The sequence below is a fragment of the Rhinolophus sinicus genome, linkage group LG04 (assembly GCF_036562045.2).
Source record: "Rhinolophus sinicus isolate RSC01 linkage group LG04, ASM3656204v1, whole genome shotgun sequence".
Classification (NCBI taxonomy): Eukaryota; Metazoa; Chordata; class Mammalia; order Chiroptera; family Rhinolophidae; genus Rhinolophus; species Rhinolophus sinicus.
Genome location: NC_133754.1, coordinates 96,263,429 through 96,281,721, shown reverse-complemented (window position 1 = coordinate 96,281,721; position 18,293 = coordinate 96,263,429). Strand labels below are relative to the sequence as shown.

Genomic DNA, 18,293 nt, shown 5'->3' with positions numbered 1-18,293 from the left:
TAAAGTTGATCTCAGTGATGGAGGCAGGAAGTCAGTGAGACCCAAGTAGATTGGAGCAAAGGCAAAATATACAGCTTCTCACCTCATTCCAGGAAGAGTATGATCAGAATTATACCTTGATTAAAAACTAAATAATAACTAGGTTATGCCTGCCAGGTGCAGAAACCAGTTGAGAAGGCTGCATCTGGCTGTGCTGGGCTTGTGTGTGCACTGCCCGTCCTGACACTGCTGAGCCAGGGCGAGTGGACCTCGAACAGCCAATGGACAGGACACTCCGCTTACAGGGTGTTTTCCCTCTTTCTAGTTGCATTGGTCTGTAGGATGGCAAACAGTTTTCACATGTCGGAAAACCGTGCAGCATGGGGATGTGAGGCAGAAATCCTTTTTCATGGGAAACACTTTTTTATTTGAATTTGTATAAACAAGCGTCCATTGCTTTGTAATTTAACAAGTGTTTTACAAAAGCTGTCAGGCCTCAATGTTGGCCAGTTGACAGCGGGAGGGAAGGTGCGCCCTCTAAAGGCCGGCAGCTGTGCTTCCTTGCTGGCTACCTGGAGTGTCACCTGCTGGATTGCTAACTGCCTCCCATGGACCTCATAGTTATGTGAGTTGTTTCTTTGTCCGTTTTTGATTCTGGCAAGATGCCCACTATCAGTCCCAGTGTTCAGTGTTGTGAGTTTTTGAGGTCCTCGTTTCTGTGTCTTCATAGGTGTTTTTAATGGATGTTTGCAGCAGGCAGGACCAAGCACTGCCTACCACATGCCATTTTTAAACCAGCTGTAGGTAGCTGTTGGTATAAGATACTTATTTTATTAATATTCCTGTAATACGAGTATTTATTTTGTTACTAATAAAGACTAACAGTACTATGTAGTACTAATGATTATGACAGTAATAATGTCTGACTTTTTAGGTGTTTTCCCTATGCTGGGTACTGCGCTGAGCCCTCCTTTGATTATCTCATTTGATCCTCAGCACTTCTTGGCAGGTGGATGCTGTTCTCATCCTTACTTTACAGATGACGAAACTGAGTCTTGCTGACCTTCGTTTGCCTACAGTGTTGCAGTTGGAAACGGTAGAGCTGGGTCTGAGACCTCAATTTACCTGCTCTAGAACCCACTCTGACCACTGTGTGCTTTCTTTGTTCCTCTCAAAAAAAACCTCGACAGTCTTGGCTATTTTCATAGCCCTACTTTGACTTTTACAAATAGCAGTCACGCCATTTTATAAAACAAAGTATGGCCAACATCCCCATATCGGTGCTTGAATTTATAGACGCATGAGAAGAGGCTTCTGGGTGCTGGAATGTTCTCTGTAATTCAAGTGGATGGAGGTTACACAGGGTTTTTCACTTTGTAAGAATTCATCAAACTTTGAACTTCATTGTATATATGTTATACTTTAGTAATTTTTTCAAATAAAATGTTAATTATTGTAAAATTATGATGAGTTACTATAGTTGAACATATTCAAAGAATATTACAGATTCTGAAGATCAGTCTCAAAAGTGGAGTTCTGAAAATATTTTGTGCAGAATTACAACTTTTTAAAGAAACTACATTGGAGACAGGATGGTATTATTCTGAAGTGTTTATTTAAAAATTTGTCACAGTAATGATTTTTAAAATTAATAAGTAATGCCTTGCGTAGAAAAATCAGAGGCTGCCAAAAACAAAAACAAAAACAAACACTGATAAGGTGATTATTAAACTTGGTAAAGGATTACTGTTCTCCTTCTGAAATAAAATATGAACAAGGTTTCTTTAGATAGCAAGTCTCCTTAGTACATTTACAGGTAATCCCATTTACAAAAACAAATTAAATATGCTATTTAGGAACACAGTTTACCAAGTACTATACTGTAATTAATTTCCTTGTTTGCCCCATGTTTTGGGTATTTAAGTACTATATCACTCTTAATTTTTCCTTTTTGGATTTTTGGCTAACAATGCTATATTCCTTCTGCTGGTAGTTTTTACCATTAATTTGTGTTTTTATTTTTATTGTGAAAACAATCAGAATTAGAATGCAGAATTCAGTCATTCCATTCACTTCTTTACATCTTCCCATCCAATAAGCAACTTTGTGTGGAGGAAGTTCTTGAAAGAACTGAACACCTTGGCGTACTTCTTTCTGAATATGTGCATGTGCATTTTCACATCCAGGGGCAGCTCTGTATGTGTACAACAATGCGGTTTTTACTCCCGAGGACTGGCACGGCATTCAAGAAATAGCGAGAAGCAGGAAAAAGGACGACCCATTGAAGGTTGGAAGATTTGGAATTGGGTTTAATTCTGTGTATCACATAACAGGTACAATATTTGGCTTTTCAGTCTTGATATTGAAAGTTCTTTTCGCCTGTTTGTAATTTATTGGGTTAACTTCAGAGATGATATTGTTTTAAAAGGCATCTTTTCCAAATTCTTTGTGAGTGGCAAGAAGTATGTCAATGAAATATCAGTGTGTCTTGAGTTTTCAAGATACCATGCGAACTACTACTACCCTGAAGCTTCATCACGTGATGCTAAAAGTTAATGTCATCATGGTGCAGTGGAATCAGTGTAATGTATTGTCATTTTATGTGGAGGTTGAAACGTAGCTCTTGAAATGCCTAAACAAAATTGGTACTCTAACGAATTTTACACTGAAAATGTTTGAGTGAAGCAAACTGATTCTCACAGATTTTCTTGTACATGTTTTAATTATCATGATGTTAAAGAGGGAGGTGTAATATCTAATGGTATCGAATAAAATAAAATTCTCTGACATGATTCTGGTTCCTCTACATTTTCCTCATAGAAGTTTTGCTCTTAAACTTAGGAGTATTTTAAAGATTACCTTGAAATCATGTTTTGAATCTAGAAAGAATATGAGGTTTCTGGCTCACAGTTACAATAGGAAATACTTGAAACTTAGTGTAGGCATCTGTAAGAGTATGTGTTTATTCTTCCAGAATGAAAGCTCTTAGTGTTTACTACAGTTTGTGATAAAAAATTTTTTATGGAATTGGTCCTTGTTATGGTTTAGTTTCAAACTGTTTTTGCATTTTGAACTTGCAGGAGAAGGAGAGACTGACCTGGCAGACTTATAGCTATAGCTAGGGTGATCATATAATTTATCATTCACTTATGAGAGTGGCAGATTGCGGTATTATTTTCAGACAACTGGCCTAAATTCGGACTGCAATGGGTGAGTGGGACAAAGGGTCACCCTCAGTATAGCCCAGTTTTAGTAAGCCTATTTTTTTTGTATTGCATTTACATTCTTACAATATATTGTATTAAGTAATATTAATTATATACTAAAATTATATTAAATCATTTATTGTGGTATTATATAACTATTATACATGAATATTGATGTTCATGTGTTCAGCTATTTGCGAATTACCCCTCAGGTCTGTGATATATGACATGGGGACACAGATGTGGATTGCAGAAGCGTGGAGACTTGTACAGGAATGAATTGTTTAGTTAGAGTCCAGCTCACAGCCAGTATCTGCGTCTCCCTCTGAATTTGTTCTCCGTTTGAGAATGAGCGTGCTTATGTGGGACAGTATTAACTGGACTGCTAGTCTCTAATCTGAGGATTTGTGAAGGTCATGGGTCATGCTTTAAAACTGTTAGGAGTCTCCCTGGCATAATTTCAGTAAAGGGAGTGTGAACACTGCCGACTGAGAGAGTATCTGGATCACATTGTTGATAGATTCAGTGGCTGGGTTGGTGGACATAACATTTCCTACTTAAAATACCTGAGAGCTTAGGAGTTGTGGGTTGTAACACCAGGGTTTGCAGTTGATGACCAAAAATACCGAAGGTGGACTTCATTGGAGTTGTATTTTGCATGAAGGTTAGGTGCTATAGGCAGCATGGGAGGCACAGAATTTCTTGCAATACAACACATCCAACACGTGTAGTTTTTCTGCCAGTGTTTAACTATCACTTTGTCTTTGGTTGAAGAACAGGTGAAGCAGTCGGTATCAATTTAGGGGCTGTGCTATATGAAAATGTGTCTGGAAGCACTGCACTTACCGTCCACGTGGTGAGGTGCTCCCAGCCTGAGGGCACGTCCACTCAGAAGCAGTGGGTGGACACCAACCGAGGAGACTCATTCCACCCTCACTCGAGGACACGTGCTTGCTGGCTATGGGCAGAATTGCCTGCGTTGTTAATTCTCTGCCCCGCTTTCTTCAGAGAATCTGCTCGTGAGGTTTTGATTTTGAGCGTAGGATGTAGCTCTGTTCCATCTAATTGGGTTCACATGGCTGCATGAACCGAGGGTAAATACCCAGATACTCTCGACATATTTTAAGTGTTTAGTAAGTGTTTGAAGATATATCTCAGGCTTTCACAATAGTCATGTAAAAATGTAAAGCCTCTTTGCCTGGTACTTACTGAATCAAAAGAGAAATCATTCTTTTTCATGTTCAAAGAATTGTATTTCCAGAGCTAAATTTAGTTTTCTTTTAGACAAATCTGTTTTAGTGTCATTTTATGGCTCACGCTTTTTCACGTGTAACATTTTGATAGTAATTACAATTATCCATTAAATTTCAGAGTTGATCATGACTGTTGAATTTTTCTTTTCAGATGTTCCTTGTATCTTTAGTGGTGATCAGATTGGGATGTTAGATCCCCATCAGACACTTTTTGGTCCGCATGAATCAGGTCAATGTTGGAATCTCAAAGATGACAGCAAAGAAATCAGTGAACTTTCAGATCAGTTTGCACCATTTGTTGGCATTTTTGGAAGCACCAAGGAAACATTTATAAATGGCAATTTTCCAGGAACGTTTTTCCGTTTCCCTCTTCGTCTGCAACCTTCGCAGCTTAGCAGTAACCTCTACAATAAGCAGAAAGTTCTCGAGTTGTTTGAATCTTTTCGCGCAGATGCAGACACGGTGTTGCTCTTCCTGAAAAGTGTGCAGAATGTCTCCTTACATGTCCGAGAGGCTGATGGAACAGAGAAACTGGTGTTTAGAGTGACTGCTAGTGAGAATCAGGCCCTGAAACAGGAACGGCCGAATTCTATCAAGATTCTGGGAACTGCTATAAGTAACTATTGTAAAAAGATTCCAAGCAATAGCATAACCTGTGTAACGTATCACATGAATATAGTTTTAGAAGACGAGGGTACGAAGGACACCCAGAAAACATCCTGGTTGGTGTGTAACAGTGTGGGTGGGCGAGGGATTAGTGGTAAACTTGATTCTTTAGCCGATGACTTGAAATTTGTCCCACTCATTGGAATAGCCATGTCTTTGTCAAGCAGAGATGATGAAGAAAAAGGAGCAACATCTGATTTCTCAGGAAAAGCATTTTGTTTTCTTCCTCTACCGCCTGGCGAGGAGAGTCAAACGGGCCTCCCGGTTCACATCAGTGGGTTCTTTGGCCTGACTGACAATCGCAGAAGCATAAAATGGAGAGAGCTGGACCAGTGGAGAGACCCGGCAGCCTTGTGGAACGAACTTCTTGTCCTGAATGTGGTCCCGAAAGCCTACGCTACTCTGATCTTAGATTCAATCCAACGCCTTGAGTCACCGGGAAGCTCCGGTTTGCCCTTGTCTGTTGACGTCATCTACAAGCTCTGGCCTGATGTGAACAGAGTCAGGGTGCACTGGCAGCCAGTGTTAGAGCCTCTGTTCCACGAGCTGTTCCAGAACGCAGTGATTTATTCCATTAGCAGCCACTGGGTCAAGCTGGAGCAGGTGTACTTCTCAGAACTCGACGAAAGTTTGGAACACACGAAAACTGTGCTCAACTACCTCCACGGCTCAGGGAAGCAGGTCGCCAAGGTACCAGCGAATCTAGCTGCTGCCGTCCAGCTCAAAGCCTCCAGTGACAAGCCTGTGAGGAAGGTGACGCCCGCCTGGGTGCGGCAGGTGCTGAGGAAGTCTGCACACGTGGGCAGTGCTGAAGAAAAGCTTCACCTTTTGGAATTCGTGCTTTCTGACCAAGCCTACAGTGAACTGCTTGGGTTGGAGCTGCTACCTTTACAAAATGGAAATTTTGTTCCCTTCTCCTCATCTGTATCAGATCAAGATGTTATTTATATTACCTCAGAAGACTATCCAAGGTATAGATGCCACTTTAGACATACTTGTTTACTCCTAGGAGTCCTCTGCCTCTGCCCACATTTAGAGTCCTTGTGAAATTCATCAATTATCAATGCAGATTTTATAGTTAGGGAGACTTTTGCAGAAATACTCGGTTAAAATGTGAGAGGATACATTTTTACATTCTAAAGTGAAAACACATTCAGGTGTTTTATCAGTTAAAAACTTATCCAAGCAGTTGTTTTTTTTTTGGAAATTTCAATAATAAAACACTGAAAACAATGGTTATAAAGTACAAATAATAACTATGTCAGATTAGTCAATGAATTATTTTTATGAAATTTAATTTAAATGAATTAAAATATTGTATTAAGTAATTCTTTAGAACTGAGGGTGTGTCTTAACATTCAGGAAATAAAATTAGATTTATTCCGAGATGTTTGGATTATTTTTGGATTAGGATATGGTGTAGGATGCCCTCATGTTTAAAAGTGAAGCCTCATTAATATTTGATCAGAAAGTATTGCAGTGTGATTTGATGTATGTGTTATGATTTATGTAAAATAGTATCTTTAACTGGCTTGACATTATTGGATTTGTTTTAGAATCATTAGTAAATTATAATTACTGTGTTCTATTCTCTTTTTAGGTCCCTTTTCCCAGGTCTTGAAGGAAGATTTATTTTGGATAACTTGAAGCCTCACCTTTTAGCTGCTTTAAAAGAAGCTGCCCAAACCCGAGGTATTATAGTTGTTTAGTGTGTTTTTTTTAAGTAAATAAACCTATTTTTAAACCTATTCTTAAAATTTTAAACAGTTTTTATAAGTTTTCTATTTAGTTGAGCCAATATGAAATTGCCAGTAGTTACCCATTTCGGTTAGACCTATAAGTCAACAATTTCACATGGTGCAACCTAATGTAATGGTTATATTTTAAGATGTTTTAGTACTGGATTCTAACATCTAGACGAATCCAAAGATGATACTGTATTTAAAAATCTCTCTTGTCATAGTATGGTGGTATACATTTATGGAAATAATTTCTTACACCTGCACAGTGCTTTACTTTCAATCCTTTCCCATTTGTTTTTTTCATTTGAGCCCTTGGCCTCATACCTTGTAGCATGAGTGGTAGTCAGGACAGCTGTTGTCTCAGATTACACAGATGAGGGGAGAAAGAGGTTAAGTTCAAGGTCATCAGCTTATATGTGCCTGGAGCTCAGGTCTTCCACTTGTCTGCCTTGTTCTATTGCCTGTACCATCCTGCCGTCCCCAGTTTTGTGTGATTGTGTTAGGTCAGCTTCAGGGAAATGCAGAAGATAAAGTGAACTCTGCCACAGTGTCAGAAGAGGGCACTCCTGGGGTCTTAGCAAAGGGTGGGTGTCCTTTACTGAGAATTCTTTTTAGGAAAAGACAGAATGGTTTGGGGGGGGGGGGATTCACCATGATTCTAAGTTTAATATTATCTTACAGCTTTTGCAAGCATCCTTTCCCTTGTAAGACTCCCAAAACATTTTTCCCGGAACTTTTTCTAAGTTAGATCTTGGCCTGCAAAATTCTGGATTTGTTCCACTGGTTAAGGTTGTAAAGCATAATCTTTGTGATGTATCTTTTATAGCATATGTTGTTTCCTTTTCAAAGATAATGATTAAAGAAAACGTTACGAATAATTGTACATATTTATTAATTGAAATATAAGTGAAAGGAATTGGAATGGGGGAGGCAAATTAAGGATGGAGTCAAAGTGAGACTAAAGAAAAATGAATACCTAAATATTGTTTACCATAAGGAATCTGTAACTATGAGGTAGTGACTGTGACATTGATTTTTCCGGTATGTGGGTTACTCACTTAATTGGGAATTGTCATCCTCAAAGTAGCCTTTTTGGGGGAAGTCTAAACATGGATTCCTATAACTCTGCCATTCTTTGCTCCAAAGTTTTAGAAACCCTTATTTTTTCAAATTTGTTATTATATTCTGGTATAAAAAACTTTACATTGAAATATAATGAGTATACAGAAAGTTGTACATATCAAAATTTTCATGAACCTAACACACCTAGTTCAAAAACCAGAAGATTGCCAACACCCAGCAACCCCTCTCATGGCTTTTCCAGTCACTCCCAAACGAGGGTAACCGTGATCCTGACATTTAATAAGCATTGACTAATTCAGCTAGTTATTGTAGTTTCTCTAAAAGGAATCATAGAGTAGGTATTCTTTGTATCTGCTTCTTTGACTTTTATATTTGTGAGATCCATTGAGGTTGTTGTATGGAATTGCAGATCATTCTTTCTCATTGCTGTGGTATTTCATTGTGTGGTATATTACTTTCTTTTGAAGAGAATATTTTTGTTAATGGCCAATAGTTTCTGAGGTGGATATGGATTTAGGTTATGGATTTTGGTTAATCAGCCAAAAGTTATTCAGAACCAAATCAGGTGGAAAGGGTGGAAGGCCAACACAATAATACTGCTTTTACTCACAAATTTTCAAATACCCTCTGGCATAGGGCTTGGCCATGACTTGTTTTTCTAGCCTTGGTAGATGTGAGTACTCGTTGCTAGTTTTTAGGGATGAGTTAAATTTACATACTAATTTAGGCAATTTGACATCTTTACAGAGTTGAGTCTTCCCACTTTGTATGTCTTCATTTTCTTAACTACTGTGGATTCTGATTTGTTATTCTGGTATAGGCACCATGTTTTGTTTCTAGTTTTTAGTTAATTTTCTTTGGACTATTACACTACATGGGATGACCTCACTGTTTCTGTTTGTCACCCATAATGTGTGCTTGGTTCTCCCAGAAATTGTCATCACGGCCACTTTTCTTTTAAATTTTTTTTTATTACCTTGATTTAAGTGTTAGGCTACCATTCTTATAATTATTTAATAATTCTTTTCAATATATTTATTTAGCTCTATTTGTGATGGGTAACTGCCTCCTTGGGCACCTTCCTTGTTATTTTTTTTTATCATTAGTTGCAGACAGAAATTAGTTTTTGATATTACTTTATTGCCATGAACAGTGTTTAATATTGGGGAGCATTATAATGTAGGGACTGATGGGGACCCAAAAAAATGACCCTTGCTTTTCTTTCCTGAGATCTGAGTCAGTGAAGATATGCAGAAAAGAGTCTATCAGATAGATGTCAAAAGTCATCCCTGTATTACTGATAATTCTGGTATTGAAGAGCTGAAATTGGAGGTCAAGTGCACTTCCACGGTTGAACTTCAGAATTAAACAGATTAGCTGAGCTGTCCAGTCACAGGCAGCACTGGGTTAGCACAGGCTCCCCTCACAGGAGCTGGGCAGCCCCTGCACAGGAGCGGGGAGGCCCCTTCACAGTAGGGTGGGGTGGCCCCTGCATAGCAAAGCGTGGAGGGGCTGTCCTTGAGGGACTTCTGAGCAGGCGCAGATTCTGTTTACCAGTCAGACACGTCAGGCCGCTCTGGTGGTGTGGTGTGGCTGGAGGGAATTAGTGAGTGTGGGAGAAGGCGGGCCAACAGGGTTATATTTATAGAGCTCCCTTCATATGATAGGAAACATCACAAATATCTAACAACATGTGATATTTTTTGCTATAAATAATGATTACACGATTGTTTTGTTGATATAAGGCACTGTGGACTTCTATTTATTATCAGTAAAAACTGGCCCAGTTTAAAAGGACAGTTGCATAAAATTGAAATGTGAGGTCTCCCCCGCCCCCCCTGCCATGGGTACTTCTCTAATTCTATAGCTCAAGCAAAGTCGGCCTCACTATTTGATAGTTCTACCTTTCACTTGTATCACATTTAAAATCCTGAGATAAATGTTAAGTTACTGCTTTTATTTTCACTCTTTACCTCTACTGCCTCTTTCCCATTAGCAATTAAACGTGTTTCAGTCTTTCTCATTTTGGGGAAAACGAATAAACCTTGACTTTGATTTCCTTTCTTGCGTTCTGTCATAGTTCAACTTCTAGAAAGAGTGCTGTATACTTATTTTCTATACAGTAGGCCCCATTATCCGCGGTTTCACTGTCTACAGTTTCAGTTACCATGTGGTTGAGTAGCCGTCTCAGTTACCAGATAGACTGGCAGTATCCCAGTCCGTGTACTCAGATAGCCCTTATTTTACTTAGTGATGGCCCCAAAGCGCAGTAAAGCTTTTTGCTTGCTTTCTTTTTTTCCTTACTTTCTTTGAGTATACTCATGGATCCCAGGCATCCACTATCATGCATGTGTGATCACCTCCGTATCTTCAGTTGCCACCCCAGCCTCACGTGAGGCCGTGTAGTGTAGTGGTTACAAGCCTGGACTTTGTAGTCACACAAATCGGGGGCTCAGACTTGACTCTTCTAGTGTGTGACTTTGAACAAATTACCCAACCTTCCTGAGCCTGTTTCCTCATCAATAACATGCTACTATAGTAACGTCCTTTCATAAGAGTACATTTGAAGTCCTCAAGATTCAATTACATAGAATGCAAGATTGCTTGATTACAAGGTTAATGAAAGAAGAATAAGGGTTGAGTGGAGGATGGCAGGCAATCACAACTTACTAATTGAATTTTATCCAATTTTGCATTATCACAGTAAGGCAGATTATTGCAAAGCTTTCTTGTAATATTGTATTCATAGTAGGCATTACTCTGGAGATCAGATGATATATACATAATATCCTATATAGTTTAACACAATACCTGGCACATAATACATACTGATAAATGGCAGCTGTTATCGTTTTGCACTTGGAGTTCATAAGTATCTCAAAAATCAACGTTTTCACTTGAGTCCTCATCCTCTCCCCAAATCTGTTTCTGCTTTTGGGTGACGCTATTGAGAAAGGTACTCATTATCCACAAAGTTGCTCAGGAATGAATCCCCAATTTTTCTTTGTTCTCCAGTTTCCAGGTTCTGTTGGTTAGATTTTCTGCAGCAGTCCCTTTCTCTCAGTGCGCTGCATGGCCGTGGGTGGGCCCTACCTCTCCATGGCCTGTGCGCTGCTGCCTTTGCGGGGCCCCTCCCACTGCTCGCGCTTCAGCCCATCACGCCGCTCCCCCGTGGAAAGTCTTCCCGTGACACCAATTCTCTCAGTGTCGTGTTCGTGTGGAAGGCTTTCCATGACTGTGAACTTGCCACCTCGTTGGCCGTGACTCAGTGTCCCTCTTCTGTTCTCCCAAGCACTTGCAGATTGGTTAACTCGAGTGCTCCCTTAATCTCCTGAGAGCAGACTCCTGTGAGCTGTGTCACCACCGTGTAGCAGTGCCTACTCCAAGGTGGGTGCTCAGTAAATTTAGTTTTTTACTGAACAAAGGTTTTTTCATATCGGTATTTGTGTACATGGTGTTCCTTTTGCTTTGAGTACTCTCCTCCCATCCTCCACTTTGCTGACTTTTGTTCATCTTTTAACATTCAGCACGCAAGTCTCCTCCAAAGGCTTTCTTTATCAACTCTCCCCACACTCCCCACCGCCATGCACGTCTGAGGTACATGCCTCTGCTTTGCTCATGGAGCCCAGTACATAGTCCATTTGATCCTCTCTGCCTTAATATAATGATGTGTCTACTGTGCTAGACGATAAAATCCTTGAGAGCCGAGGTAGTCTGTTATTTTACTTTTGTTTTCCCAGTGCCTGGTTGATAAGTTTGGTTGCACATATTAATGCTTCTGTATGATATATTGGGGGGCAGGGGTACAGAGATGAAAAAGCAAATCTCTGGTATTGTGCCTGTGGTTTAGTTTTTTGTTTTTTGTTTTTCAAATAAGTATCTTCTATTGTCTTATTTTTTCTCCATGGTCATGACATAATAGAGCCTTATTATCATCTTTTGAGAGATGGAGACATTGAAGCTGGAAGATTTGCAGAGTCGGAACTGTGATTCTGTTTTTGTTTTTGTTTCCTATTTCCAGGTCTAGATTATTTCTGTATTAAGTAACTTGAGTAAATGGGTGACTGTAAGAAATTGGGGAATAGTTACAAGAGCTGGTAAATGGGTTTTGGAGGAAATAAACAGAAAAAAAAAAAAAAACAGCAGTCCTGTCAGACAAATGTTAGGAATGCCTGATAGGTTGGCACCGAGATCCTAATTATATTTACAATATTTTCATATTACATATGGCCTCATGCCTTGTTCCATTTCATGACCAAAGACTCTTCAATAGACGTTCATTTGAATTTCCCCTGAGTACCAGGTATCATGCTAGATGGAGATAATACACAGATGAGTTAACTGAAGAAGCCCAGAGCTGTGTGGGGGCAGTAATGTAAAGAATACTGTCATTTAGTATGATTGGTCCTCCTTCAAATCCTGAGAATCGAGTTGGTGCAGGAGGCGGGTGGCATGTCGGGGGACATCACAGAGGAGCTGGCACATGGTCTGTCTCCAGTGTTCAGGGGGAGACCGCAGAATTCATGCCTGGAGGGATAACATATTCACACTGTCCACTTTGAGTCAGCTTCGTGACGGTTTATACTATTCATTACGGGGTAACAGTACCTCATGTGTAGGGAGAAATCCTTAGAAAAAGTAGCAGTTTTAGGCCCCAGCCTCAGGAGTTTGGATCAGCAGTTTTCCAGAGATGTTGGTGCAGGATTTGTGCAATGAGAATGTTCTAGGTCATGACTTCCAGCTGCTTGTCACGCCACAGAGCCATGTTTTAGGAAGTCTTTCTCCCTCTCAATCCCACCCCTACCCTCGTTCAAGCGACCATCATGTCTCACCTGGAATGCAGAAGTGACCTCGAAAACCTGCCCACATCCATTCTTGTCTCTGGTTAATACAGGATTATCTTTCTAAAATATTATTTTCCCACTTCTTATCCGAAAAGCTTTCAAAGGCTTCCCCTTTTTCCTTGTGACAAAGGCTAAAATCCTTAACACTTCCTGTGAGGCTCTTCATTATCTGGCTCCGTTTTGTGGGTATTACAGACATGCCTGGTACATGGCAAGGCTACATCCGTGTTTGCTCTTCTGATTATTATTAATAATCTCCTTCATTATTTCCCTTGGTCTTTCTCATGTTTGGGAGGCAGCTTGTTCTTTTCCTCCCTTAGGTGTGGTGCGTGATGTCCTTCGCCAAACCCTTCATCGCACTATCTCGTGTTCATCTTCCCCACAGCCCGTCTGTAGTAACAGTACTGAGCTCCTCGTAGCACGCATACTCTTGTACCTGTTTCATCATTTATAATAATATATCCCGTCAGACTGTGAGACAAAGTCGGGGACCACGTCTGTTTTGTTTCTATGTGTCTGGCACTCAGTCAGTATTGACCAACTGACAAAAGGCCTCTAATGTAATAGGAAGGATGTTAAAGTTAGAAAACTTAAATTCCTTTGGTAAGACCAATGGTCTCTGCATGTGCTGCCAAGTTTAGCCCAAGGCACCCAAGTACACAAACACCTCACAGAATTGTAGAGAGGTACTTGGTCAAATAAATGGCTTGCTTTCGGCAGAGGACAGGTCAGATGTTCATGGAGGTGCTCTTTGAAGTTTGTAATTATTGGTGGTTACCATAAGCAAGTGGTGGAAATACAGGATAAAATCTCCTTTTCTTTATCATAAAGTCAGAATTAATGAATTAATTGTATACTTTGTAGAGGTACTCCAAAACTTTGTAAAAATTAGATGTCTTCCCTTTCTTAATTCTTATCCAGAATATCTGAATATTATATGATGACAGCTTGTGCAAAAAACCCTTTGAGAGCTTATCAAGTTACTTTATTTCTGTTGTTGAAATGTAATTCACGCATATAAAGTACATTCTCCTTTCTTTACTTTCTTTCTGAACTAAGAGTCCCTGCCCTTATGTACTTTGGATTTAGCTTGCATTGAAATGCATCTGTAAGTCTTAAATGTACCATATTTTGCTGTGTATAATGTATACTTCTTTGCCCAAATTTGTGAGGGAAAAATAAGTATGCACATTATACATGGGTAGCACTAATTCCATATCTATATATATGTTTTTAATTCTTTTATTTATGCTTATGAGTTAAAAGTGTAACTCTAGAAATCAATAATGATATATGTGTGCAAAATAATACCATAATCAGCTTTGTTGAACTTACGGCAAACTTGCAATGATGAAGAGTTCTTGGCTTTTAATGATGCGTAAATATCGTAAATTTGTTACAGGTACATAAAATTTCTTGTACCCTGTATCTGTTCTTGTGTATTGTAGTTATTTGTTACATAAAATTTCTTGTACCATAATATGTTTAAAAAAATGCTAAAAGTCCTTTATAATACAAAAAATAATACCTAAATGTAAACAAATAAAAATTTGAATTAAACAATTAAAATGAAAAATTTTTTTCCTGAAAGTTTGGGCCAAAAACGTGGGTACGCATTATACATGGGAGCTCATTATACACGGCAAAGTATGGTATATTCTGCTATGTTTGGAGTTTTGTTTGTGACTTTTCTTTTACATAATGAGTTAAGATACTATAAAACAGTGTTATCTTAAGATACAGAATAATTTTTGTAGCCATCATGTGAAAATTGTGACAATTCTGGTTTTTTTCTAAGAACGGATTTAATTATATTCTAGCACAACAACTTCTCTGGGGATATTCAGGTATGATAACCGACTAAACGTGTTCATTTGTAGCCTGATGTTTTTGTTCATTTGATTCTTTGAATCCTGTTTTTTCATTTACCTAAGTAGCTAGCAATTATGTCAATTTTTTTTTTCTGGTGGTAATAACTACTAAAGGAGAGAGGAAACTATTGATATAGGTATATAGGTGCTTGTAATATATACCACAATAAAGCCATATTTAAATGACTTGGAAACATTCATTTCATTGCACATTTGGTCTCAAATGAAAGAATTATGCTGAAATTGGTACATCAGGCTGTGATATTTGAAGGGAAATTGTGAGCATGAGCACGCCTCTGTTATATGATGCACATAAATATTGAGGTTAAAAGGACAGCAGGAATCAATTGTGAGGCTGTGACTAGGAAGTGAGAGGACCTTTCGTGGAGCGTAGCTTGGTGTGGACTGTAGCTGAAGCTGGGACTAGCAGGTGGAAAGGAAAGTGGCTGACGCAGCTTTCATTAGGAACAATCAGCTGATTGTTCTTACAATTCCTAGTGTGCCATTTAACTGTCTTTTTTAAAAAAAATAAAATGTTTTTGACTCAATTTATACTGTTTTCCCCCAGTTCATGTTTCATGTGAAAACTTAGAGGATGCAAGATTTGCTTTACATAATTTTTTTTATGGTAATTAGTATTTTTGGAGTCAATCTTTTCTTTGAAGTAGGCTATCCTATATTGAAATTCATTTAGAAACTAAGCCATTGTTATACTGGTAATTCATATAAATATGACATTTGGTTTCTACCTTATATTAAAAGTGGCTTAGCAGTCACAGCTACTATTATTATATACCCTTAAATCTTAATCAGTATATCTTACATTTTTAAGATCTAATCAAAGAGGAAAACAAAATCTCGCTAGAAGGGGGCTGCCTAGTGCCCCCCTGCTCTAGGGCTCTGGGTTATGTGTGATCTTTCCAGTTAGTGCGACCTATTCAAGATGGAAGCAAGGAAGGCAGCAGTGTCAGTGCTGACTTCTTGAGACGATTTGGTCCCTAGTGCTATTTTGGAACCATCTTGGCTGCTCCATCCACGTTAGAGTGGAAGTTTCTGCTGTCCCTTCCCCCCCTTGCCTGCTCTCCTGCTGCTAGACTTGTGGGGTGCCAAAATCGAGTGCTTCCTGAGTATGCAGCTTTTCCTTCCTTCCTTGGTCGGGTCGTTTTCTTTTCCTTTTGTCCTTTTTATTTCTTTGAAGATTTGATTGACTACAGTTTACTGTTTAATTGGACCTTCACTTTATCACATATGTATTTACAAAGAGGTTTGGATATCTCTGCACAGTGGAGCATTGTTAGAACTCAGCCATCAAGGCTGCCGTTGCCCTTTTCTGTACAAGAAAAGTATAAAGAAACGGTTGCTGGACTTACAGCCTCGGGTCATCAGAGTGGTCAGCTGGCTGTGACTCTGAAAAAGTCTGGTCAAGGGTAGTAAACTCCCAGTTAATAAAAGCAATAAGGGCTGAGGTTCTTCGGTTCAGTACGTTTTGAAGTAGACTGAATATCCTGTTTCCATCCATGTTGAACATCTTTCACAAAGTTAGTACTGAACATAAACATCTAACTAAACATAAACAATAGCAACGTAGTGCAGTCATTTAATTGTGGTTCAGCGTGTTGATGTTATTATTTTGGACTGATCTATATAGTAAAGCAAACACTACTCTTAGAACAGTTATTTCTAAATTAAATAATATTTGATAATAGTTTAGATAAAACCTTCCTGTCTCTAGGAACACTTTCAGCGCTATATAGTTACCTTCTTTTGAGAGTGCTGATAATTTTAAAGGCTAGGCCACAAACACAAGTCACGTATTAAAATGCTATGAATTATTTTCCTGACACTGTTAGAATTGTTCTAGAATTTGAGTGGTTTTCTAACCCAGGACATGAAGACTTTTTTCTGTGTTAGCATTTATATTTTAGGGTTCAAAGCTAAAGGCTTACATACAAAATAAATAAAAATCAGGACTTCAGATTGAATTGACTTATGTACTTAGAATTGTGTCTTACTACATTTTCTCTCTCCTTTATTTTCCGTTCTGTTTTTTTTTTTTTTTTTTTTTTTTCAGTTGAGCATGACTGGTGTGTAAGTCGCATGCTACATGTGGTGTGTGTGTTTTACTGGCATTTTATTTATACATTAATATTGGATAATTTTCCTGAAGGTAGGTATGTGTTTTGTAAATTGCCAAATTCCACGCAAGGATATTGCAGAGGATTACCTACAAAATGCATGTTACGTGGCAGTTATTAACATAGAACATAGTGTGGTGTGTATTTTTTTGTTTTCTGAGTGTTCTGAACTTTAATTTCAAACTCGTTTTGTATCTTTGATATTATATCCTTGCCTTAATTATGATTTGGATATTCTGTTATCGTTCCTTTAATTCAGTAAGCCTTATTTTAGAACACTATCTTTAAAAATTAATTCTAAAAAGTATATTCTAATGGGACTCACAGACCAAGGAGGCTCTACTAGTCAGACTCCTGACAAGATTTTATGACTTACCCTAAATCGCACAATGTAGAAACTGAAAATATTCAGAATTTAGGTATTGGTAGCTTTGAAAAGTTGTGAAAATGTGCCCTTGTTTAAACTTTTGTGGCAGTAATATTAAAAGGTCTTGTTGCAACAGGAAAGGTAATTTTCCTGGTGAAGGTAAAGTCGTCTTCCTGATGTGTAAGATTGAAATAAGGATGCCCTTACTCGGTAAAATACAATGATATACAAGTGTCAAGGCGTTTGAGGTGCGCCCTTTCTTACATCTTTTTTCAAAATTAGTCTTTTAAGAGTCTAGAAATTGTATGTGCTTAGAAAGAAAATTGAATGTTAGTTTTCCAAAGATTGAATGACATATTTCTCTATATGGACAAATACATACCTATAGGTATATAGTGTTATTTTAAAATTTTGTTCCTATTTGAATTATAAATACTCTGAAACACAAAATGCACTTAGAAATAAAATGTTATTTTCTAAACCAGTGGTTAAAAATCAGCTAAAGCCTTTCTCCGCAGATGAAATCTTACCAGTCTCCTAGTTTATGAAACATCCTGGAAGTGGCGCTGCTGAGTGGTGGAAAACCCCTGCCTTCTCAGCGCTGTCCCTCTGCTCCTTTGCTTGTCCCTGAAGCATTTCTGCAAAAACCCAGGGCTCTGAAGAGCATACTTATTTAATAGGTAGTTAGTTGCTAGCAAAAGCTACTCTGGAAAACTTGGGAATATGCTCCCTACTGCGCCATGTATACAGAGCAGTCTTGAGATCTACAACATCACCCCCTTCTTTTTTCCAGATGAGAGAATTCAAGTCCTAGAAAGATTAAGTGACACCGAACTTACACTTCTAGTTGGTGGTTGAAAGGAAACTATGAAAGTTTCCTTTCTGTCTCATCTTCAGAAAGTGTTGTTCAGCAGAGGCTGAGACTCCAGCCTCTGTGCTTACTTGGTGCCCTTCTTGTTATCCTGTGTAGTCATGTGGCTCCTGGAAACATGAGAAAAGAAATTCATGTTGGGTTTGCTTACAAATCACTTACCCCTAAATAAAATGGTACTTATTTAAACTTTATCCACTTTTCTTTGGTGCTTTTATTTGTGGACAAATAACCACTAAAAATTATTTTTCATGTTGATTCCATTTGTAGAACATT

At 38.5% G+C, this 18,293-nt stretch overlaps 1 protein-coding gene across 4 annotated transcripts in view; it reads left to right on the top strand.

Annotated features, from left to right (window-relative positions):
- Nucleotides 1-18,293, top strand: part of SACS (sacsin molecular chaperone) — an 83,834-nt gene that overhangs the window by 52,394 nt on the left and 13,147 nt on the right. For 3 of the 4 annotated variants that reach the window (XM_019736495.2, XM_074330035.1, XM_019736498.2), the window contains 4 exons: nt 2,166-2,312; nt 4,590-6,075; nt 6,705-6,796; nt 14,594-14,620. In XM_019736495.2, coding sequence (XP_019592054.2) covers nt 2,166-2,312; nt 4,590-6,075; nt 6,705-6,796; nt 14,594-14,620 — 1,752 coding nt within the window. The remainder of the gene's footprint in view (nt 1-2,165; nt 2,313-4,589; nt 6,076-6,704; nt 6,797-14,593; nt 14,621-18,293) is intronic. The other variant, XM_019736497.2, reaches the window with a different exon arrangement.